The following is a 26,230-nucleotide window of genomic DNA, read 5'->3' on the forward strand; positions in this document are numbered from 1 at the left end:
TCTGCAGTGTAAACATCCAGATTAGGAATAAACACAGCATCCAGTGATTTCTGTATACACGGCTGAATCAGACTCACTGTCCAATAGCGTGGCAGAAATACAACTTAGATGAGACATTTGTATTTTGTTTGCATATTTCTGGAACACAATTATATCATATACAGAACCACAAATGAAAGACAGAGAATAAGCTAATACAGTACCCTAACTGCTGGGATTTTCTTTTCTGTCCCAATAACTTCTCATAGTTGAAGCCAAATATGCACACACAAAACATATGATTTAGGTATGCTGAAGTAGTCACATTGCTCAGATTCAGATTTTAGCAGCAATGATGATTCTAGATTGCACCTTGTATCAGAAGCTGTGCTTTGAGGATAGTGAGTAGCAGTGGCTGCCTGCTCCATGCAGCTTGAGCTTTATCATCATCATCTGCATTTGGAAAATCCAAATGGGCTGGTTTGCAAAACTGATTTTATGGAGTCAGAAATCCGAGTGCTCCAAGTCAGCTTATTCTGCAGGTATAGTGCTTAAATCATGTCATCTCAGTTTTTAAAGACTGAGAAAAAATTTCTAGTCCTGAGATAGCTTAGGCCTTGCTTGAAAAGCCAAGACTAAATGAGTATAAGTGGCAGATCTTAATGCTTTGCCCAGATTATGAAATGGGGTTACAGCTTTTCCTAGATAGACAGTGGGTTATTAGTGATTTGATCTCTTTGAAAGGGTGAGTGCAATCTGGGGGATGATCAGGCATCTAAGGCAGGGGCTAGAGACTATGACACTGTGGGCAGGTTGGGATTTAGGGCTGAGAGAGCAAGCAATTAAAATTGCTGTTGGAGCCATGAGCTATAGAGGAGGGGGTTGTTTTTCCCAGAGCACTTATTTATTTCTGTGAACATGGAGGTAAGAGGATTGTTGAAAAGAACTACTTGAAACCACAGAAATTAGGCCCTGAATGAAGCAGACTCTCATCAACTATTGTCTGAGTGTTTCAGAACACCACAATTTTCTGTAACACTGTGCAGTTATGTCCTCCTGACACATCTGTCTAATTCAGCAACACAGCTTGCCCTAATTAGTAAAAAAGTATTGCTGTAATATTGGGAGTTCAGTACAGTTAATTTAATTGAGCTTAACCAGATGAAGGAGGATTGACTCAGAAAAGCCACAGCACCTGAGAGGTCCATTATCACAGCCGAAAGAAATGCTGGTTACAGTAATTCTACTTGGACTGTCTAACTAGAAAGTGAGATTTAGAAAGACACACTAAAAGGAGAAAAAAATTTCTTCAGCACAAATGTCACTAGTAAAAACTTCAGATATAAGTATTTCCAAAGACCCCAGCTAACATCACAGGCAGCACAAATCAAGTTTCTCCACTATGACATGTTGATGAAGAAAACAATTTTTGTCTGCTTTAGGATCAGAGGTCCAAAGAAAACCTCAAAAGAACTGTGGATTATTACATTTTGCTAATATATATGTTATGTATTAAAATACCTGCAGTTTTCTAGATACAACTAATATTTTATACAAGAGAGTGCTTTAATTTTTCATGTCACCTTTTTAGCATCTCAGGTCCTGAAGATACACTTGATTAGGCTTGAAAGAAGCCTTTGAATTCCTGGAATCTGTCCTGTTTCAGTCATCAGTGTTAGGTTATCCAAACTGTAATATAATTCAAGCTGAACTGCATTAGCACCCAAAGTGAGAAGCTCTCTCAAGACTTGGAAATAAAAAAGGACCATGTCTGTTACAGACTAAGGAACTGGAAATGAACAGTGTTAGCAATTCTAAATCAGTATTTTGAGGTTTAATCCAGGGACTATCAGGTAGTATTATCTGGCTACCTGTGCACCTTACTGTGCATCAATAGCTCCCTTTCACAGGGTCTGTGCTTTTGAGCAGATTAAAAAAAAAACTATTTTTCTGGGTGACGAGTGTAACTTTGGGTCTCAGTGATAGTGATCTAATGAAGATCCATCAAGTCCAGAAGCTTCATTCAGAATTGCTGGATGAGCTGGAATCAGAATTGACTGATAACTCAAAAACAGGAAGTCTAAGTGTTTTTTCCCATTCTGCATAATATGCTGTAGGAATACTACTAGGCTTCTTCCATCTACCAGGAAAGTCTCCTAACACTTTTGGAAGAGTTTGAGGACCACCAAGACCTCTTATGTCAGACCCAGCTACTTCTTTGCTCAGAAGCTTAAACCTTTTCCAAAGAGACTGCACTCCCACATCTGACTCGTGTAATCTGCCTGAGATAATCCCATAGGTAGTGATGTAGTGGACCAGCACAGTAGGATGCCAGCATGACGTGTAACACACAAAACCACAGATAACTCAATAAATTATTTGTATAATATTTCCCTAGCCATCCACCAAGCCTCAATGCCTTAATCCTGTCAGAATGTAGCAGAATATTTAGATTATAGGAGAATGGTGGGCAGCTCAGCAACTGGCCTCTGTTAAGTCTGACAGAATTACTCAGTCCTGAGGGGAAAGAGAGCATGGCCTTGCCAGAGTTTTTTACTGCTGTAGGTGGTTTTCCTTCTAAAATCAGAAGGTAGTCTGCCTGGGGGTGACTGAGGCAATGGCAAGGGAAAAGAAGCTAGTGCAGTGTGGGGCTTCAGTTCGTGTATTGAAGGAGAGGGTGGATTAAGCCAGAGGCTGGATTAAGCCAGGATAGGACTCTGAATGAGAAAAATGCTGAACTTAATCAGAGCAGTCCAGCCAGCAGTGCCACTGTTGGACTGTTCATACAACCAAAATCATCATTTAGCTATATCAAGGCTACAAAACAAACAGGCATGAGAGACTACAGAATAGTTCTGTTTTCTGCTCAGGTTCAAGAAAATTAGTGACTGGGTGTGCATACATGACTGGAAGCAATCAAGTTAGTGCCATTTAATGAGCTACTATTAGTGAGTTTTGATTGCATTAGCTGACACATATAAACTCTTACCTTGTTGCAAATGAAAATAAAATGTGTTGCCTGGAACTACTTTTAAGCATCATGCGTTTGGTTGCTTGCTTGTCCCTGTCCCACGCGCCTAAGTGTTTAAAACTGATACATATGTGCTAATTCTGAAGAATAAGACTACATGACTTTCCACATGAGCTTTCTACTGATGCATGCTGAAAGATTCCCTCTTTAAAAGAAATAGCAGAGCTGCTGAAAATATGGCACTTATACAATGCAACCCAGCCTGAGAGAGCTTGCTATCAGCCAGCCACAGATAGTTTCAAGGTTTACAAAAAAATAGTCCCTCAACCAAATTCAATGGTGCCTAAATGAATGCATGTAAGAAGAAACAAGCTAACTTGAAGAAAAACAAGAAATTCAGAATTTCAGACTGCACGTTTTCAGAGATTGAACTCTACAGCTAACTGAGCATTAGTGCCATTAAAAGAATCCAAAACATTCAGTTTGTATCCTGAGGGGTGAAATGACAATTAATGTTCGTCTGGGTTTTGAAATAAACTTGACCAGTGCACATAGGTGATCACTGAGCTGGAAAAACAGTCTAAGAGGGATCCCCCCAAGACATTCAAGTCTCTTTTTACAAAGTTCCCCTTCTTCACACTGCTTCCATCCTTCAGTACTGCAGGCACAGAAAATGAACACATCCACCCTCCCCTCCACTGCAGATCAGTGTTGTGAGCCCAGGGAGTAATGGTCTTGTGATGTACCTGATATCCCAGCTAAGAATTGGGTTTGGCACCATGTTCTTAAGAACATGCTACCTTTGACTGAAAAGATGTAGGAATTCAGTCTGTTTTGGTTAGCACATGAGCAGTAACTTGTTATTTTCCCTCAAGCATCCATTATTTCCAGAGGAAGGAAGAAAAAAAGCCTAACATATGAAAAGTGTTTAAAGGGGAAGTGATGCATTTAACAACTGAGAGCTATGTTTGGAAAATTGTAAGGTTTTAGCAATCTCACAAAAAAACAATAATAATTCAGTATCGATTGAAAGTAAATAAAATAAATTTAAATTTCATCAACAAAAACCCTCCCCTGAATAAAAAGCAAATGAAGTCTTCTCAATGCAAAAATACCTTCTTTTTGTTTTACAGCATAACCAATTTCCTTATCAACAAATGAAGTCAACACAAATTTATTATATCATTCTAAGTTGAGTTCTTTGTTTTGAATTCCACCTGTAAAATGTGTAAAACAACTGGAAAAGACAGAGTAACCTCTTTTTTTCCAATTTATTTTTGTTTATAACTCAAAAAAAATATTGTAAGTGACTTGAAAATGATGTAGATTAATTTAAGCTGCAACCTGGAACTTAATTTAAGGTCCTTAAAAACAAAAAAGCAAAACACAATGAAGCAAAATATTTACCTGTTTTTCCTAAAGTGATGTAGGTACATTTCTTTCCATGAACAAATACATATCTCAAGCAATTTAATGTATTTTTTTAATAATGTATTAAAATTTGTTTCTAAACAGAGCACACATATAAAATGCTTCTTAGAAGATCTTTTTAGATCAGGATAGACTTTCAAGTTTAACTGTCTTATTTTAGCCATGATATAGTAACATCAGAGATTCCTACAAAAGAATATGATACATCACAAGGAATTTCAGCTGCAATTTTTCTGGAGAAAAGACAATTATTTCTAATTTTTTAAACTGAGGTGCAACTACTCCTCTCAGTAATTGCATGTCTTGTCTGCTGTTCTAGAATCTTGGCCAGCAACTTTCAGGAAAAAGGTGGTTTTTTCTCCCTAACTTAAGATTCATGCTCACAATATTTCATTAATAACACCAGGCTTTACTGGCTCAGAAACAAAAGAATAAGGTTGCCTTAGAGGATAAGAAAATATATCCTCTGTAACTGTAGATACAGGGAAGATGTCCTGGAGTAAACTGCATCCTCTTGCGATTTCCTTTATCACAGACAGCAGCAGAGGGATGCTGCTGTCTTCAGAAGTTACTGACAGAGTAGGAATAGGTTGTCCAGCTCAGGGAATGGGGGTATGGTGGCCATTTAGCAGATCACCAGACCAATGACCCTGCAGTTCCCCACAGTCAGTGTTTGGGTTCTGCTCCTTTAAATCATGGAAACAAGTTCTAATAGAAATAGCAAATTTTGTGTAATAATACTAGTTAGCACTTATAGTGATAAGCTGATGAAGAAAACAGTGCTGAGCTTCTCTAAAGAAGGCTGCAAAACTGCCCCCCAGCAGCTGCTTTTTTATGAGTGAGGTTCAGTTGGCCAAGTCCTGAGAAGACAGGATGTTGTGTATGAGATGTGTTCTAAGACTTTGTGGAAATGGGAGAGGGACAGACTTAAGTGAGAGGTCAGAAGACATCTTCTTACACTCAGAAGACACAGTGGAGCTTGGACGGACTTGTCTACTGAGAGTGTCTTGGTTCTCTGGTCTGGATGCTATCCTCTGGTCTGCTTCTTCAGAATCACAGGAGGATTATACATGTTTTCTCCCTTCAGAGTGGCACCAAACGTGGGCTGTGATGCAGCAGTGGACAGCTTACTGGGGTTTTGTTTTTTTCTAGGAAACTATTTTTTAACCTGATTAGAGTCCTGGGTTTTGCTAAAACAGAAATTCTCTACTAATTTGATCTCTTGCTCCATTAACCAGGGCAGTGATCCCTTAACAAGAATGGCATAAAAAGTGTTACCACTTCCAACTCTTCCTGCATTTGCAAGTTCTGGGCAGATGCAGCAGCTCAAACAAGTCAGCATTAAGTAATCAGGCCACCTCAGCAAGACATCCACACAGCTCTCTGCTTCACTAATGTCTTCAAACATAGGCCTGACAATTCTTCCAATAATGATTTTGCATGTCTTTCAGCTAGGTACTGTTCACTTTCTCCTATGTGTTGCTGTTGGGAACTTTTTTGGGTTTTTTGTTTTCCATTATTTATTCTCCTTCCCTTTAAACTTGTTTTCCTGTCTTTCATCACAGATCCTGTACTATAATTCTTCATATTGTCTCACTACCCATCACTGCCTCACTCAGTTTCTTCTTTTTCTCTTGCACATCCTTATTTCTCTGCTGGAAATCCCACAGAGAGGCTTCACAACACATCTGTGCTCATCTGCCTTGGACCTTGCATCTTCCTGTCTAAACCACCCACCTATCCAGTTCACAAACTTTAGCAGCGTTTCCTAATCTTTGTATATAATCTCCATGTCCTGCTTTTATTATTGTCAAAGACCATGTTATTTCTTCCAAGGGATAACTGAAACAATGTTACTGACCCCCACTCCATTTTATAGGCTTTTCCTTTCTTACATTCAGCTTCTTTTTCTTCCTCTCTAACTGCACCCATATTTGTCCCACTAACCTTCTCTCATCAAAGCAGCCTTGCACTCATAATCTTTTGCACTTCTATCTTTTATTCTTTTCCACAACTAATTCATAAAAATGTACTTTGGATTCTCTGAGTTTAAAAAACTTTCCACCTGTCCCTTCTCTGTGCTTGTTTCCTTACTTTCCATCTCAACTCCCTAAGTGAAACTCCCTTTGCCTTCTCGGTCAGGTTTACTACTTTGAACATAGTGAGTGGCATTGTTCCTTCCCCTGGGTATAGTATCTGACTGTATTAGTCTCTCAGTTATCATCTTATACGTGGACTTTATAAGCTGTTTGTAGCAGAGCCCATCTTTTCATTTTGGGTTTGCAAACAACTGAGCACAACTTGTTCCCTTCCTTGGCTAGAGCTGCATACATAATAAATAATGGCACAATGAATTCAGCATTTCAGCACTGCCATCCACTGGCTGTCGTAACATGACATTCCAAATTTGACTAAAATCTTGAAGTATTGACTGACTAGAATGTATTATTGTAAGTTTAGTATTTGAGAGTAATGGGAATGCCAGAATTCTTTATGCTCTATTCCTTACATATACAAGACATATGCCTTTTGCTTTCTCTTTTTCTTTACAAAAGTGAAAGATTGAGTCTGGTTAAAGAATCAGGGGATCTAGACTAAACTGCCATGTACAATTAATCCACTTAAATTACCTGAATGATGTGTCTATTTTGTAATACATATTGCCCATGTTTAAAAAACAAAAAATACTTAAGCATGTATATAGATGCACAAGGGAAATAGGATAATTTGGGACTAACCTAAAATTTGTGTACTTCTCCTGTCAACCAACCCTTTCATCTTCCACCTCATTTAGCAATGTCCTGAATCATAGTTGTTTCTTTATTTCAATAATATTCAGTGGGTTTCCTTTCCATGAGCATATTCAGCTTGTAGTTGGTTCTATACATAAGGCCTTTTGTGATTTTTTTTTTTCCTTGCTATTTTATCTTTTTAAACTTTCCCCTCTTTTATTCTTTGGCTTTCTTTCATGTAATATCTGTGATACAGCTACACTTATTATAGTTAGGCTTATTGATAAATGATTAATATTCCATGGTTAGAACAACTTGCCTTTTACATTTCCTTATGTGCTCCTCTCCTAAACAGTGGCAGGAATATTTATCTTCTTAGTACAAAAGTTCATCTGTGACAAGAGACTGTGAAAATCTATGAAGACGTGAGGTCAAATAAATTTTATATGTAAATTGTTTCCAGAAAGGTTTGAAAGGAAGAATAGATAGAGAAAAAAGGGGGGAAATCTGTGCTGTTTCAGTAATAACATTGTTTATCCAATTTACTGCCATGTGCTGAAAAATTGTCCAAAATTCTAGGAAATGAAGTGGATTGTGAGTTCAAGGATGAAGCACTAATTGAATTCTTCATTGAAATGACTCATCTAAGCAATGCAGTCAGCTGGATTGTCCTCCTCAATGTAGAAATCTTTACAAATGTTATCATGGCACAGGTGAGATACTAAAAACTTGACTCTTCTCCCTCTAAGAAAAGGATATCTGTCACAGGAAGATTTGCTGGAAGGCAGGTACTATTTCCAAGAAAAATGCATTTTTTTTTTATAACAAAGTAAAATGAAACGCTCTTGTTCTAACCCATTTTGTCTCAACAAAAATTGGTCACATTTAGCACAAAGCTTACCGAGTACTTCAATCTACAGAGCTTAACTGAGTCATGGACCTTACACTAACCCTCTATAAAGGCAGGAATTTTTCTTACCTTAACACTCTACATAGAAGAAGAGCTATAATTAAAGGAAATAACAGCTCCAAAAATTATATAAGCTGAAAAAAAATAGGAGTGTTCATTTATGACTTCAAGTTAAATATCAGCTCTAATTTCACTCATTATTATGAAAATCCTTATTCTTTTTTGCACCTATTCTTATTTTTTTAAAGGGGACATCGATAAGTCTTTGCCCCATTAAAAAACAGCATTCACTGAGGTATTCTGACAAGACTGATCCTTTATTTTAGATATATATTTGAACCATAAATGCCAATTTGACCAAGAAATTCGGAGCAGTTTAGGCAAAAAAAACAACCAAACAAAAATATTTGTTAATTTCTCCTACATAGAAGTGACTAGAAGATAGAACATTTAAATATTTTTGGTGTCTTACAAATAAACAGAGATTTGCATCTGACTTCCACGACGCATGCAACCTGGGGTACACACATACTTGAAAAGTACGAGCCACTAGTGGAAAATACACACTTCACAGAATAGTGAGAGAGGACAGAATAAGTTTATAAAGGTTTTTGTTAGAGTTTTGTCTTTTAGCTAAGAGGGTATTTGAAATATTTTCTCTCTCAAATATATTATTTTCTGCCAGCTGGTAAATCTTTTCTCTAAAAACATAAGACTCCTGTTGTAAATAAATCGAATCTATTTTTTAAGATCATGAAGAAGCTTAAATTGAGTTTGTATTGTTTTTCTTGAAAATAACCAAAGAGCCAGAAAATAGTTCTCCTTAGGGTTTTAGTACACCAGTATTGACTGTCATTATTATTCTGTCAAAGCTAATAGAGTGTATAAACATTTCAAGTACACCCTCATGACATCCCTCAAAAAGCTGCAGGAACAAGTATAATCTTCATTAAATTAATAAACAAACAATTTTCCATTACTTCACTACCGTAAGTGATTACTGCCTTCGATTTTTCAAAAAAAACCTTATTGTGGCTGCAAAAATCTTGATATTGGACAAATTATAGACTGGAAGTATTTTATAAGGTACTTACATATCACTGGCAATGGAGGAATTCCTGGACATGGACTTTGGAGACAGATCATAATCACTGTCTGATCGGTAAAGGAAAGACTCCCTACGTTGACTGTGGACAAAATTTGCCTGAAGAATTAGCCCTGATCCAGGGCTTGTCATGGGGTCCAAGGGACTTCGTCCTGATGATGTACCATTGTCTACATCGAAACTGCAAAAAGAAGAGAAAAATTTTTATGTCATTTACCTAAGAATTTTTAAATTTAATAAACACCCTCCTGAAAAAATTATCATAGCTAATTGCCTCTTGATAGTAATGGGGAAATAAAGACCAGGTCATGTCCACTGCTACGAAAAAATGTGAGGCAAAATAGAGATATACTTTAAAATTACTGATAAACAAAAAAACCCCCACCCAAATCTGAAGGAAAAGAAATTTGGCAGAAAAAATCCCCACACTGTTAGGAATACAGGAAGCTTTATACCTCTCTGCATGTAGAGTATCCATGAGCTCTACACCAGAGGAAACATTATGTTTCATTATTTACTTCTTCAGGTCTCATCACTCCTAAGCTGGACCACAATTATCCTGTCTCCTCCAACTGCTAAGGCAGTTGAGGGCTTTTTTCTTATTGAGTTCCCAATCCTAATATTTTGTTACTACAAAAATATTTTAAGAATGTACTTTATCTTATCCCAATAGGCAAAGTACTGAGGTGGCATTAAGGTATATGTGTGTGCTTGGGCACATCTGCCTGCATCAGATTTGCTGTTTTACAAACAGATTGAATAAACGAGTCCTTTGTTCATGGCCAAGCAGCAGAACTTCTGTAGCCATTTGTGTCTTTGAACCACACAGTTTAGATCCAGTGCTTCTGATTGTTGTGTTTGGTATGAAGAGTGGTAAAGAGGCTTATCATTCCTACAGAACACTTTTCTTAGGAGATGATGAAAGACAAGGGAACAGAAAGAAAGAGAATGGGGAAGTAGATGCTGGTTCACATAGATGGCAGTGTTTCCACAAAGGCCTTTGAAAATCAGTGCGAAGACCTTGAACAGGAATCTGCAAACAATTAAACACTGGTGCTGAGGGGGCGTGTTCACAGCAACCTGTGTTGCTTGACAGCACAACAGCTGCATTTGGTACTGTATGGAGGCTTTCTGCAGCATGTGGCTTCATTTTTGGATGTCTTGTGGTATGCAGTCTGAGAGGTTACAAATGTGTGGATCAGCTGGAACTAGGTCTCTAGGCTCATTTGCCATACTAATGGGGACATAAATAACACTGCTAAAGCATTTAACAATGAGGGATGAGAAGCTGATCTTTCACATGATTTTTTTAAACATTGATAAGGGCTAGCACCATATTATGCATTTTTGCTGACCCCATAAAAAGTACTCATCTTGAAAATGGTGTTCATTTGAAAGACACCTACAGGTTTCCAGTTACAGCTAGTAACAGCAGAAACAATGCAGTCCAAGTCAGCTGTTCATTAGACTTCAGCCTAGCACAGGTGTCACAACTGTTACATACTACTCTGTACCTGCTTGTTTTATCTACCAGTGACCTGAGGTTTCAATGAGTTGCCACTTCAGTCCTTTGCTGAAGTGACAGCATTCCCATGACGTTTTCTTCCTTTGTAAATGAACTAATCAAAGAAACATATTGCTTATTTTGATACAGATGCACACTGCCTAGCAGAGGATGGATTTTTGTTTCGTCATTTATTACATTGCTTATTTGTTACTTTGCACATATTTCTGGAACTGCAAGCTTACTGCCACTTTCAGACTATAATATTTTCTTTGGGCTCATCTCATACAGTTTGAGTGTAGAAAAGCAATTGCAGTTGGTTTGTTTGTTTCTCTTTTTTAAAAAAAATACAGAAAATATGATAAAAAAACTTCAGGAGAGCATAGTAATTTAATTCTCTTTTCACTCTAGTTTTCAGAACAATTACCTGTCAGTAAATCCAAACACATACACTTCTTCCCAGAACTGATTTAATTTGATTATGTCTGTTTACTTTTTTCTGTGTCTTTAAATGTGCTACTGCTTTATCAATCTCAAACTAAGAAAGCTTAAGCCATGAGACATCAAATGAGAGTTCTGCCACCAGCGTTCTAGGTGATCTTGGACTGTGCAGATCTCCTCTTTGACTTTCATTTTCCCTATTTGTTGCATCTTTGTGATCACTGCAAGATCTGCTCACAAAAAATATTTGAGAATGCATTGGAAAGGATACCATGAATGCTACACTAAAATGTCCTTTGCAGCTTGTAGTGTCATTAGTTCATAACCATATTACCACTCCTACTAGCATGACTGCTGTTAATTATTATCACTCCATATCTTTTTAGCTTGAATTCCTAAATAATGAAGGAGCACAAAATAATCACAATAGTAATATCTCATCATATCCAAATTTCCTAAGATTTCTATTTCATTGCCTGAATAGCTTTTTCCTCTTTAAACAGTTTCAAGAAAGCAAAAACTCCTAGTCAATACACAGTCTGTATATTTTGTTTTTCTATTGAGGGCAGGAGGGCAGATAATTCCTGCAATTTTAGGTAAAATAGAAGACAATAGCTTACTCCTGTGCTCAGTAAGACAAATTTCTGCAATGGCAGTATAATTTCAAATACATATAAGCTTGCCTGGGAACTTTAAAGCAAAAGTTAAAAGCTGGATATAAATAAGTGAAGATAAATGTAAGTCCCTCTCACAGGAGGAAAATTTTGAATGCAGAGTAAATAATAAATTGATTTCTTTAACAGTGGACTTAAATATTCAACTAATTCAAAAGTATTTAGTTCGATTCAAGGAATATGGTTTTATTTGCAGATCTGTTTTATTTTCTTCACCCCCCTTTTGTGGACCTCATATGAAAATTATATTACCAATCTTATTTCTTCCCCTTAGAAACTAAGGCAGGCTTCTACAAATGATTTCACTGACAGATTGTAACACAGTGAATTTTTAAAATTTAGAAGACTATTAGTTATAAGTGCGGTTCCACCAGCTGGGAGAGGTCTTTTTTTTTTTGCACCACCAGGTAACCACAAGTTTGTGCAAGACATTGCTGTTCCAACAGGAGTTTTATCTTGTTGTACTGCGTCGTGACCACTAGATGGGTGTAAAAAGTAATAAACAGGATCCAAATATACCAGCTGGATTTGCCTCGCGCTGTTCCAAGAAAACGTCTTTTATAAAAATATGCGTCAAGAAAAAAATTATTCAGTTCTACAGTTAAAGGGGAGTGTGAATACAGCACTGTTTTTTCAGAAACCTATGTTTATAGTAAAAAGTTTCTGAAATGTCGTAGCAGTTAAGGGTCTTGTTTAGATCTTTTTGAGACATTTGCCAACACTTTCAGATACAAAAGCTTGTAGAACTCTAAATCAAAGCAAGAGTTATTGCAATGAAAACAATAGAAATTGTTTCTTTGTCTGAATCACAAGTCTTATTTGCAAGAAACTGTGCTTTTGACTACACTGCATCAAAAGAAGAGAGAGTCAGAATGGGGAATTGAACAATTTCACACCAGTTCTTTGCTCTTCCTTGTTGCATACACTTAAAAACCCAAAAGTTTAAGACATGAAATAGGACAGACTCTTTAACTTGCCTGAACAGAAATTGCAAAAAATCAGCTGTCCTTGCTTCATATTTATCTTTCCACTCCCGTTAAGTTTCAAGCCACAAGAATATGTTGTGAATTGGAAAGAACAGAGAAATAGAACAACGTCTTCATGGAAGTTGTTACTAAAGAGCACAGGAACTGTTTTGCTTTCATTTCACAGGCAGTGAGTGGGCCATTTAAAGACAGAATTTTACACCATTGCTGTGCAGCTAGCTCTGGGCACTTTGCATAATGCATGCAAACTGAAACTGCCTTTGGTGACTGGAGCATTTGGCACAGACATCACAGAATTTTATATGTTCAGAGATTTTCTCCAACTCTGGAGATGCCAAAGCCATGAAAAGCAACTTTTGTGTCTGCATTTTGACAAAACATTTTAAGGCATTAGTGGATAGTGTTTATCTTTAGAGCCTGCTTTATTCAGTGTTCAGTGATGACAAACATGACATGAGATGAAATTCGGAGGTTTTTTCCTTGTTTGGCTATTCATCATGTTTGCACTTCTTGCCCGCTCTGTCATCTAGGCTCTGTACTAAGATGGGGACAAAACTGAGATATTTGTAAATGTTCATGGCTGATCTTCCCTGTGCTCCTAATAGGACAACTAACAACAAGACCACAAGCAAACTTCAGGAAGATTATTAGAGATTTGCTTCAGACAATACTAGGACTCTGTGGCAAGATCAGGAGAGGTTCTGGATCCTGAATCTCAGCAGCACTTCTTTGTTGTTAATGACTGCACAGCTTCTTTGCATATTGAAAGAAACCCTTCACAGACTTCCTTTTGAGTCCCTAAAGAGTGGCTTCCTACTGTCTGCAAGGCTGCGAGAAGAAAAAATGTGGAGGCCTGTGTATAAAATATAGACTTAAGTTACGTAAAGAATAATGGCATCACAATCACTATACTCAAGAGTTTGTAACTAAGGCTGCATAGAAAATCTTAGCATTGGTTTTCCTTAGTACTGAGAATTTAGCATTAACCCTGCAGCACTTTGGAGGGGTTATTTTCTTTTGGTTTTGTGTGGTTTTTATTTTTAGAGAAATAAGCAATAGTAGGAGAGAGAGGGAAATAAATTTCACCCTAAAATAAAGAACTTACTAGACTTTTTAAGAATGCAAATTGTGCTCCTGCTATTCCCCTATAAGTATCTCCTCGCTTTCATCTTATCTTGGAAACTACAGGGAGAGAGAGCCAAATTAATTGAACCTCTGGGGACATCTTATCTTTTGAGGCCATCTGTAACATTACAGGGGGACAAGCAAGTTTTTAGAGGAGCAATTATTTTCCCCCATCAAAGGAGTCCATTGTCCTAGTGTCAAGCAATCTCTCCAGCCATCTGTTCTATGACCTACATATACATCTCAACGTCCTCACTTCCAAGAAGTCATGTCCTGTTTTTTCACCTGGTAGCACAATCCCAATACCACACAAAATAGGTGCATTTGGTATAGCCGCTGTAATTCACAGAAATTATCACAGAAGACCTGCCCTGCAGCAACTCCCTTTGAACAGGATCTAATTTAGAGTAAAAGCAAGGTAATAAAACTGTAAGGTTCCAAGGAAAGGGTAAACTATTTATTGTTTGTGCTCCAGGACAGGAGCCCACCTCTGGGGAAGGAAGCCTTAGCAACTGGAGAAAGGGAAGGATTGGATACTGCCTTCAAAAGCAGAATCTGAATGTATAGCTTGGATTGCTTCAGAATTAAGTAAGCAGTGGGCCACAATAGCTGGTGGCATGCACCATGAATCTGGAGGATTGTAGAGAAAGGCCACAGTGTGCCTGTATCTAAGATTGCTTGGTAGGTCTTTGTGACTTCACTTGGGCCTTTTTATCGCTTATTAATAAACTAAGCATTAAATTGTGCCAGCAGTTTGGGTGTGCCCTTTTTCTGCCAGACATAGTTATACCTAGATGAGAGATGAAACTTTAGAATTTTCTTTATCAGAAAGAAATAAATTGTCACTAATCTGACCCTGCTACAGGTTCCCAGAAGATTTTAGATGTTGAATAGGCTAACCTGCAGCATCAGAAAAAAACCAAGTCAAACTAAATCAGTGGATTTATATAATTGAATAGCAGGCTAATTCTTTGTTTGAGACCTTTCAAAATGTTTCCTTTCTGACAGTGTCTACCCAGTGAAGCAGAAGAGTCCACATCTGGTTTTCTCTTTTCTTTCTTTTACCCCAAGACTCGCTAAAAACAAAAACAAAAAACAGAAACAAACAAACAAACAAAACCAAACCAAACCAAAAAAAAACAAAACCAAAACCAAAAAAAACCCCAAAAAACTACACAAAAAAACCCTCAGTAAAAAGAGGAAAGAAAAAGAGAAATATTTATATTGATATTTTAGAAGGAATATAATACCTATTCTCTATATTTGAAGAAAAAAAATGTTTCTATGTGAACTGATATTTTTATTTTCTTTGCAGAAAAGATAACAAAAACTTTTGCCTTCCATTACTTAAAATGTTTCCAGTCAATTGTAACCAAATGATATTAAAAGGAACATATGATCTAAATCTGAATTTTCATGTACCACTGTAGAATTCAAGCCAACTATCTGCTTGTGGCTTTGAGTTTCCAGTTAAGCAATTCAGAAAGCAAGCCCTATGATTAACTCCATATTTAGAAGTGGTGTAGATAGATTTTCCAGTATCAAAATTCCAAGCAAAAGAATAAAATGTGACATTTCATGATATTTTTTTTTTAGCAGCAGAACTTGGCTTTTGCTCTTGGCATAACTGTTTTTAGAAATATTTGAGTGTAGAAGGCTTAATATTACAAGACTTAGGTCTAAAATTACAAGACTTCACATTAAAAGCCCAGAAAACAGACAAATAGAAGATGTGTAGGACAAAAAATACAATGAAGTAGACTGGTTTGTAAGAATTGGTCTACTAAAACATGTTAACAAAGGAACTCTGACTATCTATTTATCTCTGTGTTATGATTTTCTAGCAAGTATCTCAGGAAATTCAATCTCTCAAAACAAACTGTTTCATGTTTTGTTATGAAGTTTCCAAGCAAGGAGTTTCCTGTGATGACTATTCCATTTCTTTGGTACTTTAGCTTTGAACAGTTTCCTGGTACTCAACTGAAGATGTGCTTTCCACAATATCACCTCATTATTCTTAGTTATACCTCAGTGGTCTATCCATGTGGCATGAAACACTTTTTTAAGGCACCTATTGAATCAAATTGCCTGTTGTGCTCAACCATACTGGGATTCCCTTTGTGATTACTTTTATTTTTTTCCTCAGAGAGAATATCATCCCTCACCTGGCAAGTTTTATTCTCAAAACTTGGCTCTTTGGAATGAACTTCTTTCCACTAATGTGGTGTTCAGACAGAATGCCAGATTCCAGATCCTATCACATGGATTTGATGTTTCTTTGAAGCTGAAATAGTTGTCTTATTTTAGTATAACAACAATTCAAACAAAAAACCAAGAGACATGAAATGAAAAACAGTTTCCAAGAAATGGGGTGATCACGCTTCTACTAGATTTAAGTCACTTTGTATGGTTCTTCTGACCTAATAAATCTAATGGGACTATTATTCCTACTTTTAGATAACAGAAAAAGCCACCAAGACATTAACTCTTCTCCCCAATGCTAAAATCAATAGCGGCTTGAGATCTGAATGTGAAAATCTGCAGAACATATTGAAGAATTAGAAGTATTTTGGACAATATTCTCCAAGAAAAAGAATCTTGAAACACAGAACCACTTGATCCAGGTATGAGAAAGACTAGGCAGCAAGCCCTGGGGTGCTCCAAGTACCCCACAAGCCTGCTGGTCCCTGCCACCCCTGTATGCCATTGCTGCAGGTACCCATCAACTGCATTTCTAAGGGTGCAGTCTCAGCTGAACTGATGGTTCTCCACTCTATTACTGTCATTATCTGATTACAGTCTATCTGCCACCATTCACTTAAATCATACCATAATTCTATGAGTTTATGATTCTACCATCCCCAGGGATGGAGCGTCCACAACTTCCCTGGCCAACCTGTTCCAGTGCCTCACCACCCTCACAGTAAAGAATTTTTTCCTTATATCTAATCTAAACCTACTCTCTTTCAGTTTGAAGCCATTCTCCCTTGTCTTGTCACTACATGGTCTTGTGAATGTATCTCTCCATCTCTCCTGTAAATTCTCTTTGGGTACTTGCAAGCTGCAATTAGGTCACCCCAAAGCCTTCTCTTTTCCAGGCTGTACAAACCTAACTCTCTTAGTGTTTCCTAATAGGAGAGGGGCTCCATCCCTCTGATCATCTTTGGGGCCTCCTCTGGACTTGCTCCAGCAATTCCATGTCCTTCCTGTGCTGGGACCCCAGAGCTGGATGCAGCACTGCAGGTGGGGTCTCAGCAGAGCAGAGGGGCAGAATCCCCTCCCTCCCCTGCTGCTCACACTACTCTGGATGCAGCCCAGGACACATTTGGCTCTCTGGGCTGTGAGTGCACGTGGCTGGGTCATGTCCAGCCTCACAAGTCCTTCTCTCAGGGCTGCTCTTGATCTGTTCACCTCCCCCAGTCTGTGTTGATATCAGGGGTTACCCTGATGCAAGCCCAGACCCTTGCATTTCGTCTTACTAAACTTCATGAGATCCCATGCACCCACTTCTTGAGCCTGTTTAGGTTCCTCTGGATGGCATAAATACTGAACTACCTTCAAACTCTTTTTAAAAAAATCACTTTACCTAATTTCTTTAAGAAATTCAAGAAAAAGTGTTTTTCTTTCCAGGGTGAGTTTTGATCCAACTGTACCAACTTCTTTTCCTGCATCACTACTTTTTGAGCAGTATTTGGATGCTGAGATACAACACCAACTTGCACTGAGTGTGACCATATAGCATAGGGCCATTAATTATGTCTTATTTTAAATGTAGTACAATAAAATTTCAAAGTATATCAAGATGTTTATTTATCAATTTATAAAAATATGCAAACCATCCACCAAGCATATTGACTAATCCTTGTTAAAATGCAGCTTTCCTAAGATACTAGCATAACAGCTTTCCTTCAGGAAAAACTAATAAAGAAATAAATGTATGAACATGGTTGAGAACCAGACTTGTGCCAGAGAAGGAAAATTCAATACACTGAAAGAGCTCAGCCTCCTCTTTCTGTAAATTCAGTTGGACTCCATTACCAAAAGTGATCAAATTGCTTATATATTCTTTAGGAATTACTGGTGTGGTAAAGCAAGCATGTGGGAAAAGAGGTAGTTTCTCAGACCTATAACATTTAAATCAACACCCTACAGTACTGATGAAAACACAGAGTCCATAAAATAGGTATAAATATTCCCAGGGATAACACTAATATGCATTCCCAGCAAACATCTTTCTGAAACATCATCATGTATAACCCCAATGGTGATAAACACTAAGTCACAGAAGATATGGTCACACTTACTTTGAGCTTAGTGAAAAAGATCTTTTGCAAAGAGTACCTGAGACAGAAGGTGACAGGACTAAGCATTCATGGTTACACCATGCTACTCTCCCATTCCAGAAAATACAGCATAGAATGATAGAATACACTGGTTTGGGTTGGAAGGGACCAAAAACTGTTCCAGTTTCAATCCACCTGCCACGGGCAGGAACAGACCTTCCACCAGATCAGGTTTCTTAAATCTCCATCCAGCCTGGTCTTGAACACTTCCAGGGATGGGACATCCACAATTTCTCTGGGCAACCTTTTCCAGTGCCTTACCACCCTCACAATGAAGAATTTCTTTCTAATATCTAGTCTAAACTTACCCTTCTTCAGCTTAAAGCCATTAGCTTTCCTCTTGTCACTATATTCTCTCACAACAAGTTTCTCTTCAGTGCTCTTGTAGGCCCTCTTCAGGTACTGGAGGTGTTCCAAATTCTCCCTGGTGTTCTAAGTCTCCCTTCTCTTTCAGGCTGAATAAGCACAGCGCTCTCAGCCTGTCCTCGCACTAAAGGTGCTCCAGACCTCTGATCATCTTCGTGGACTCCTCTGGACTCATTCTAAGAGGCCCAAGTTCTTTTTAGAAAGAGATCCAGTGATCCAGGGGGTGACCATTATGACAAGAGGATCTTGCAATCCTCAGCATCACTAAGCTCATAATTATTAAATCTTTGCACAACTGACCTTAAGCAACCCTTTCTTCAAAAAGTGTTCAATGCAGAAAATGGATAAAGGCTGTGGACAGAAAAGCCCAAAGAGAAGCTCCAAACTATAGGGACCTTGCACAGAGAAAATGATTTGTTTCACCAGTACAACATGCCCACATAAATATCAAGATGAAATCAAGGCCAGCTTCAGAGGAGGATGGACAGGAGGCAGCTGGATAAGAAACTGCAGTTGTTTCTTTAGATATTGCCCACAACAATGAAAGCTCTTGGTAAAGGACACATAATTATGTTTAATGGGAAACATTTTTTTCCTCATAGCATTATAACATTCCTCTAATTGCAATAAGTAATTGCTGGCAATAAATCACAAATGAATTCTACTTCAACAAGAATTTGTGTTGGGCTATATTAACAGCAATTATCACTGAAAGCAAGCTATATATTTTACAAAGGTTGAAAGCTCAAGGTACTAAGACCAGCAGAGTTCTAAAATTTTTCTACTTCATTTTAGCAAAATTGTTTCATCCTTTTAACTTCAGTTCATTTCAATTTTTTAAATTTTGGCTATTAGATTTTTTTGTTTGTTTCTATTTTTTATATTTAATTATTTTTATTTTATATTGTATTTTTTGTATTTAGTTTACCAAATGTGCTAGATTTTTTGTTGCTTCCACTTCCCTAGACTTCTACTAAATGTATCAAGGTGTATGTAGTGATTTGGGTTCTGGAAGTCCTTTGTCACATCCAAAAAACCTTTAAAAGGAAACTTGTTCAGGACCTAACCTTGGAAGAGTGCTGAGACTGAATTATCTTGTGTGTATGCACTCATACGTATGTTAGACCCTGAGCACGTTCACTGAGTACATGTAATGTCAAAGATAATTCATGTCACTAGTCCAAAGCAAATTATAATCTACAATAATGAATCATTTGGGTCTTGTTTTTACTGATTTTTAGGACATTATTTTAATGTTAAATATATTATTACATGCCTAATAGCATTACCTAGGAGGGCTGCCTGATGTTCCACATTACGGGACTGTTTTCTTGTTGCTAAATTCCTAAATTCTGTCCAGTGGTGCTGCAATTTTCTGTCCAAGTTTTTAAGAGAGAAAGTGAGTCAACTGTTGATAGAAAGTGGCAGAGAAAATAATATTTTTTCATGTTTAAAGTAACTGGAATTATTGTGGAAACTGTTTTATGAGACATTCTAGTGACTGATTTTGCTGCACAAAGTGGAGTTTAGCCAAGTGTCTGCAAAATGCTTTTTTTCTTTTTACTGATTCTGTGAATATCTTCATAAATTTCAAAAAGGCCAACCTTAAGTCTGTTGCCTCATGTATCAGCAGTACTGAAAAAATCTGAAGTGCTACTGTAGTATTTTTTTTATATCTCCTGTCTTGCTCAGAGCCTCAGAGGACTCTGTGGAAGAAGCCCCTGTTGGTGGGATATTTGTGTCTTTCACTGCAGAAGGTAGGTACTGAATCAAAGGGCTACAGAGAAGTAAGAGTGATTTTATCATCAGGAACGGCAAATATATTTGCTCAAGCTGCAAAGCACCTGATAATGAACCAGTCACTTACACAAACTTTATCATGCGTCACTAGTTAAGTGTTTTTCATTCTTGAGGTATCCACATGCTTAAACCATGTGGGTATCAATGCTCACAAACAGATTAACTCAGAACATCTGAGCTGCTACTGGGTGGATCAAAGGTCCATCAGATCCACTAATCTCTCTCTAGGAGTGCTAAAAGTGAATGTCAATGAAAAAGAGTAAGAAGCAGCAAGTAGAAGTGCTACATACCCCTTGTAGCCCAGCCCCTCATCATTTTCTCACCCTTTCATTGAAACAGTGCTCTGAATACAAGAGTCATTCCATGTCAAGGAGATCAAAATCCCAAAGTCCTACACATCACGTTTTGTATGTTCTAGTTAGGTAATTCTTTCACTTTAATCTCTGTGGTTTAGGTTAACCTCTATTAAGTGAGGATGATAACAACTCCTTCTATCACAAGGATAATGTGAAAATTAATTTAATCATCTGTGAGAAGCAGTAAGCTGTCACAGTGGTGAGCAGCACAGAAAAGCCAATGAAAGCATTATAGCTGCTTTTATAACACATATGAACAACAGATTGTCAATATGCATATTATTGGCCATATAATGAGAAGCAAGAAAATTATAAAATATCAAATATCTTATGAATTGAGTTGCATTTGTTTTGAGTACTCAGTAAAGTAAAACCAATATAAGACCATACAGATAAAGTATAAAATTATTTATGCATGGAACTAAACCAAAGCTCCTAAGTCAAATGCAATCTTGGCTTTTGTGCTTGACATTTCAGTTATAATAACACGGATATCAGGTTATTATGTAAACATTTGAGCACATGTTGAAGACTCTTGCATTTGCTATTGTTTATCTCCAGTTTTGTATTTCAGCCTGCTGTAGCACTACCAACCGCTGCTAATGGTAGGCCACCAGAAATCTTGGAGTTCAAATGTGGTGGTGCAGGTGTACCTTCTAGTGGTTAGTACACAGATAAAGAAAAACACATTCCATTTTGCTTATAATGCATGCATGATTTCCTTGATGTTCTGCTCATCTTCAGGATCATTGGAACACTTCATTCACAGTCTCATTTTGATTAACTACTACTTTAATATAACCATGTTCTTGCTACAATCTCTTGTGCCCCTATATTGTATGTTTGTACCAGTCACTGTATGATTCCTATTGTCCACATGACTGTTGGAATCTGAAAGCAAAAGTGACAAGGAAAAACCTATGGAGCTATAAATATAGTGCTTTATCTATTAACAAAATAATGCAAATATTATGAGGTGTAAAGTTGCAATACATATTATACAACTCTCATTTGGTAAAATACCTAAATAAACAGAAGTCTAAAAATGCTCAAGGACTATTAAAAATTAACTAGAAATGAGAGGAGAACCTCTAACACTAGTTAGTAGTTGATACAGTCTTCAGATGCCACACACAGTGCTAAGCCAAGCATGCCTCATCAAAGAAAAGTCTTTCTCCATGAAGGAATGGAGTAACAGAAATACCAGTTTACACTGCTTGTAGCAAGGCATGTATTTTTCCAGTATTAAAAAAACCTAGAAGCAGATTTTATGTAATTAGTTGAAAGAGAAGCTGAAAAAACCATACTTTTTTAATAAATGTGAGCGACCTGGCAAGCCAAAAATCACAGAGTATTGCAACTCAGAATCTTCCATGAAATTCTTCTCACAGAGCAAGACCAAGCCATTCTGTTAAAATTTACAACTCAGCCTCCTCCATGCAGAAATATATGTCTATAGATCTATCAAGGCCAGCTAAAACTTTCTCATCAGTTACAGAGTTATCTGTAAGCACAAACCAATTCCATAGAATAAGTTTTGTGCTCCAATTTGTGCTAAAATTTCGGGAGGGAAGATGACTGATTGCTTTCTGCTGTTCTCATCCATCAACCATCCTCCCTGCTGTAACAACTCATCTGCTGCGATTCTCCATTGGGCAAAATGTGCTGCCTTTTCTCATCCTTTCCACAAGCTCTCCCCCTAACACCAAAAGAATATGTGTTTAAACTAAAAAAACCATTGCAAAGTCTTGACAAATCATAACAACTGAACTATAGAGTTTCTTAGGACAAAATTATTAACATGACATCTGTTTACAAGTAGAAAAAAGAAAAATCAAATGCATAAAGGCATCTTTTGTATAAAGATTTTTCCTGTTAGCAGGAAAAATTGTGTATGATTCATTTGACTTAGTGCAAAAAAAGTTGTCTGGCAACTTGATTCCAAAAGCCTATTTTCTTGATCCTGATGTCATTACTAAAATTGGGATAGGACATGCCATAATTGCTGGCACCAAGGAGGTGATTATATCACTCTGGAAACATTACAAAATGTGCAATCCAAGAGAGCAAGGAGAAAGTCCACCATCTCTCATCAGTCCTATTTAGAGATTAAAAAATGTCACTGTAACTTTGTTGCTTTTGGAAAAATGTCTTCAACTATTTTACCCTGACATCTTGTTATTTCATCCTGTGAAGTGTTCCCAAGAGAATCAACAATTTTGCCAGATAAAAACTACTTTTCAAGCAGTGCTTGTCAGCAAAATTCAGCCTACATACCCTAAGCACTGCCCTGCTGACCACACACAGTGGTGGTGGTGTGCCCTCCCAGCGGGCACCGCTGCAGATGCACCATCCCTCACCGTGTCCAACTGCTGATTCTGGTGTGGAATTCATGGACAGTCTTTGGTTCTCAAGGAGAAGCCTGAACGGGGGAGGGAGGGGGGAGAGGCAGCTGAAGGAAGGACAAGCTACCAGGAAATCCTTTGTTACATTTGTTTCTTTTGTGGGAATAAAGTAGGATAAGAGGCTACAAAAACCTGTTTTCTCATTGGATGAGTCATCCTGACTGAATCATTTTATCCCCTTCTGTGCTTACATTTCCCTACCTGCAAAATGGGAAGTTTATAAAGTGCCAAGAGTTCTGATCCTTAAAAACAAACAAAACAAAACAAATAAAAAACTTCCTATGACCTAAAACTAGTATTACTGGGAGTTGTAATAAGAGCAGACGATGTAACAGAAACACTGCTTTTTAAGAATGTATCAAAAGCAGACATTGGTGAGAAAATGAGAAATTTAGAAAATTTACCGTTTTTCCTTATACAAAATGTGTGAAGAAATAGGAATAATAGAAGACTTGCTTATTTACTTGTTTTGGTACATGTGCTTTTTAAGATCCTCTCCATAAAAATGGAGTGGAAGAAGACATTAGACCAGGTACGTCTGTAACATTTGTGTGTAAAAGAAGGAAATAATGGAGAATAAAAAAAAATATCAGGGGAAAAAAGGACAACAAAACAAACCACCAGAAAACAAACAAGCACCCTTCATCTAACATTTATTATAAGAAATTTCGTAAAAATATTTAGAAATTAAAGGAGAAAATCTTTCTCACTTCAGGTGAGAAGTTGATTAGATTTTTATAAAATGTGGTTTTATTTTTGCCCCAACATGCTGTACCTCTGTAAGACACAGAAAACTATGAATTCTCCTTTCAGACAGAATTAGATTGTTTCTTTGGCTTTGTTTGGTTTTATTTTTTCAGAACAGTAACAGAAAGGACAAATAACTTTTTAAAAAAAGAGTTAAATGGGCAATAAATGCACCAGATGAAACATTATTATGGTGTAAAGGAGAAAAACCTGGCAGTGGCCAAATATATTATCATACTCTACTACACAACCCTGCCAGGACAGCATGTGGGCAAGCATCTCCTCCTGGGAATCTTGCAGTTTTGTGTTAAGGAAGCCTTGTTAGTACATATCTTCCCATACTATTCTTTTCTTACCCCTCTCAGCCATGGATTTCTGCCCACAGAGGAGAATCTGCCTATCCATGAGAAAGACAGGCCATTAAAAAAGATAGCAGGTTTGTGTACTATTTTCCTGTTTGAAATTTTTCCATGGTTGTTAAAAGTTAAGGCAGTGAGAACAGAAACTAATCTGACTTCTCTAATGCATGAATGAAGTAGCATTGAGTTAAATAGAGTTTTTGCTAATGAACTTCAGTGTCAACATAGAAGTGCAATTTAGTAAGCATAAATTTTCAGAATATTCATGGGTTTGTACAATTTCAGGAATAGCATGCTTGAGAAACTAAATGTTTGATTAAAACAAAATAAATTCCTCAAGGAGTATTTAAAGTAAAGAGGAAGGCAGAGAATTTCTGCTTGTATTTCAAATATTAAACTTCATATGGTTCCCTAGCACCTGAGAAAGTGAAATAAACCATCATGGAAATATCTGTATCATTTAAATCTTCAAGAACTATTACATTATGCAGTAATGTTTGTGATTGTCTCTACAGTCCATCCTTTATGGGAAGCTGGATTTAATTTATTTTCCAAGCACCTGCAATAAAAGTATTGCAAAAGACCTGGTTCTGCAGAGCTAAATTTCAGGAAATGGGTCCTTTTCTTTTCCTTCAATGAATACAATGTCTGAGGCTAATTTAACATCAAATGAACTAGAAAGTAACTCCAAAACCAGATGATGGTTCTGAGCCACAGAGAGATAGCAAGGTCAAAGGGGTTCAGAAGTCTGCTCTCAAAATCGCTATTCACCTGGATTACTACGGGAAAATCCTCATATTCACACACTTTAAAAAGAGGAGCAGCAGGAAAGGGGGAAATGGATCAGACTTGGAGAAGGGAGAAGAAGCAACAAAGGATCCTTACTCTGCAAGCTCATCCCTTTTAGGAAATATATATCTGCAGCAAACAAAATTCTGTTTATCAATACTTCTTATTAAAGATTGGAGAAAAGGGACCTGCTAGTGAGCAAAAGTAAATTCCAAGAGCTGCTAGTTCTTAGATTTTCTCTCCAGGTAAAACAACTGAACTGGAATTTCACTTAATGTCACGATTTTATTATTTTATTTTAGTAGTCTCTTCTGAGGATTTTTGAAAGCAGCCGGAAAGTTCTTGAAAACTAACTCTTTCTTCATTTTTCATTCTGGATTTCCAATTGCTAATGAGTATTTAAACTAAAATAAAATCTTATTTTGAAGCAAAAGCCCAAATATTACCATGATCAATATCTCAAATAGAAAAAAAGAAAAATGGAGAAGGCAGAGCGAGCAGCTAGCCTGTCTGAATATTAAAAGAGCTACAGTGCTTTGCTTTCAGTTACAATGAATCATACAGAACTTCTATTTCTAGTACCAGGAACCAATAAGAACATAACTACTGGTTAGTAAATCAATCTGTTTTAGTTGAGGAAGCAAAACATTCTGAAGACCTACTGGAAACTGAAAAATTCATACTTCCCATCCATCTAAACCCATGTAATGATATTAATGGCATAAATGCAAAGCAGTATTTCACTTTTGAAATAAATAATTGTAAGAAAGTTGTTAATGCACAATATCAGTAAAAAAGTCATACAGTCATCTTACTAACATAGGGGGAAACTGTGGGGGAGGGAAGTATTTCTGTGGTGGGAAAGCTGTTTGGACAAGATGAAAAGCTGTGATGGCTTTACAAAATGTCATTTCCTAGTTATTCATTTCCAGCCTTTTTCAAGAATGGATATTCCAAGGAGAAATATACATTGCTTCACAGCTGTGAACATCTTGCTTGCCAAAAATGCAAATGTAATTACTATCTGTGAATCAAAGAAAAATTGTGGCACTGCTGATAAATGTGAGTAAGGCCCAAACCCCGACATGTTCACCTCATCCCTGGAAGTCTTCAGGATTGTGCTGGATGGGGCTGTCAGTAACCTGACCTAGCAGAGGGAAGGTGTCTCTGTCCATGACAGGGAGGTTGGAGATAGATGATCTTTAAG

General features: G+C 37.2%; 1 protein-coding gene across 2 annotated transcripts in view; it reads right to left on the reverse strand.

Moving 5' to 3' along the window:
* The window catches only part of PDE4D (phosphodiesterase 4D), a 159,734-nt gene that overhangs the window by 94,258 nt on the left and 39,246 nt on the right, over positions 1 to 26,230 (reverse strand). For both annotated transcript variants that reach the window (XM_069000889.1, XM_069000890.1), the window contains exon 2: positions 9,118 to 9,309. In XM_069000889.1, the coding sequence (XP_068856990.1) occupies positions 9,118 to 9,309 (192 nt within the window). The remainder of the gene's footprint in view (positions 1 to 9,117; positions 9,310 to 26,230) is intronic.

Source organism: Aphelocoma coerulescens, assembly GCF_041296385.1.
Source record: "Aphelocoma coerulescens isolate FSJ_1873_10779 chromosome Z unlocalized genomic scaffold, UR_Acoe_1.0 ChrZ, whole genome shotgun sequence".
NCBI classification, from domain to species: domain Eukaryota; kingdom Metazoa; phylum Chordata; class Aves; order Passeriformes; family Corvidae; genus Aphelocoma; species Aphelocoma coerulescens.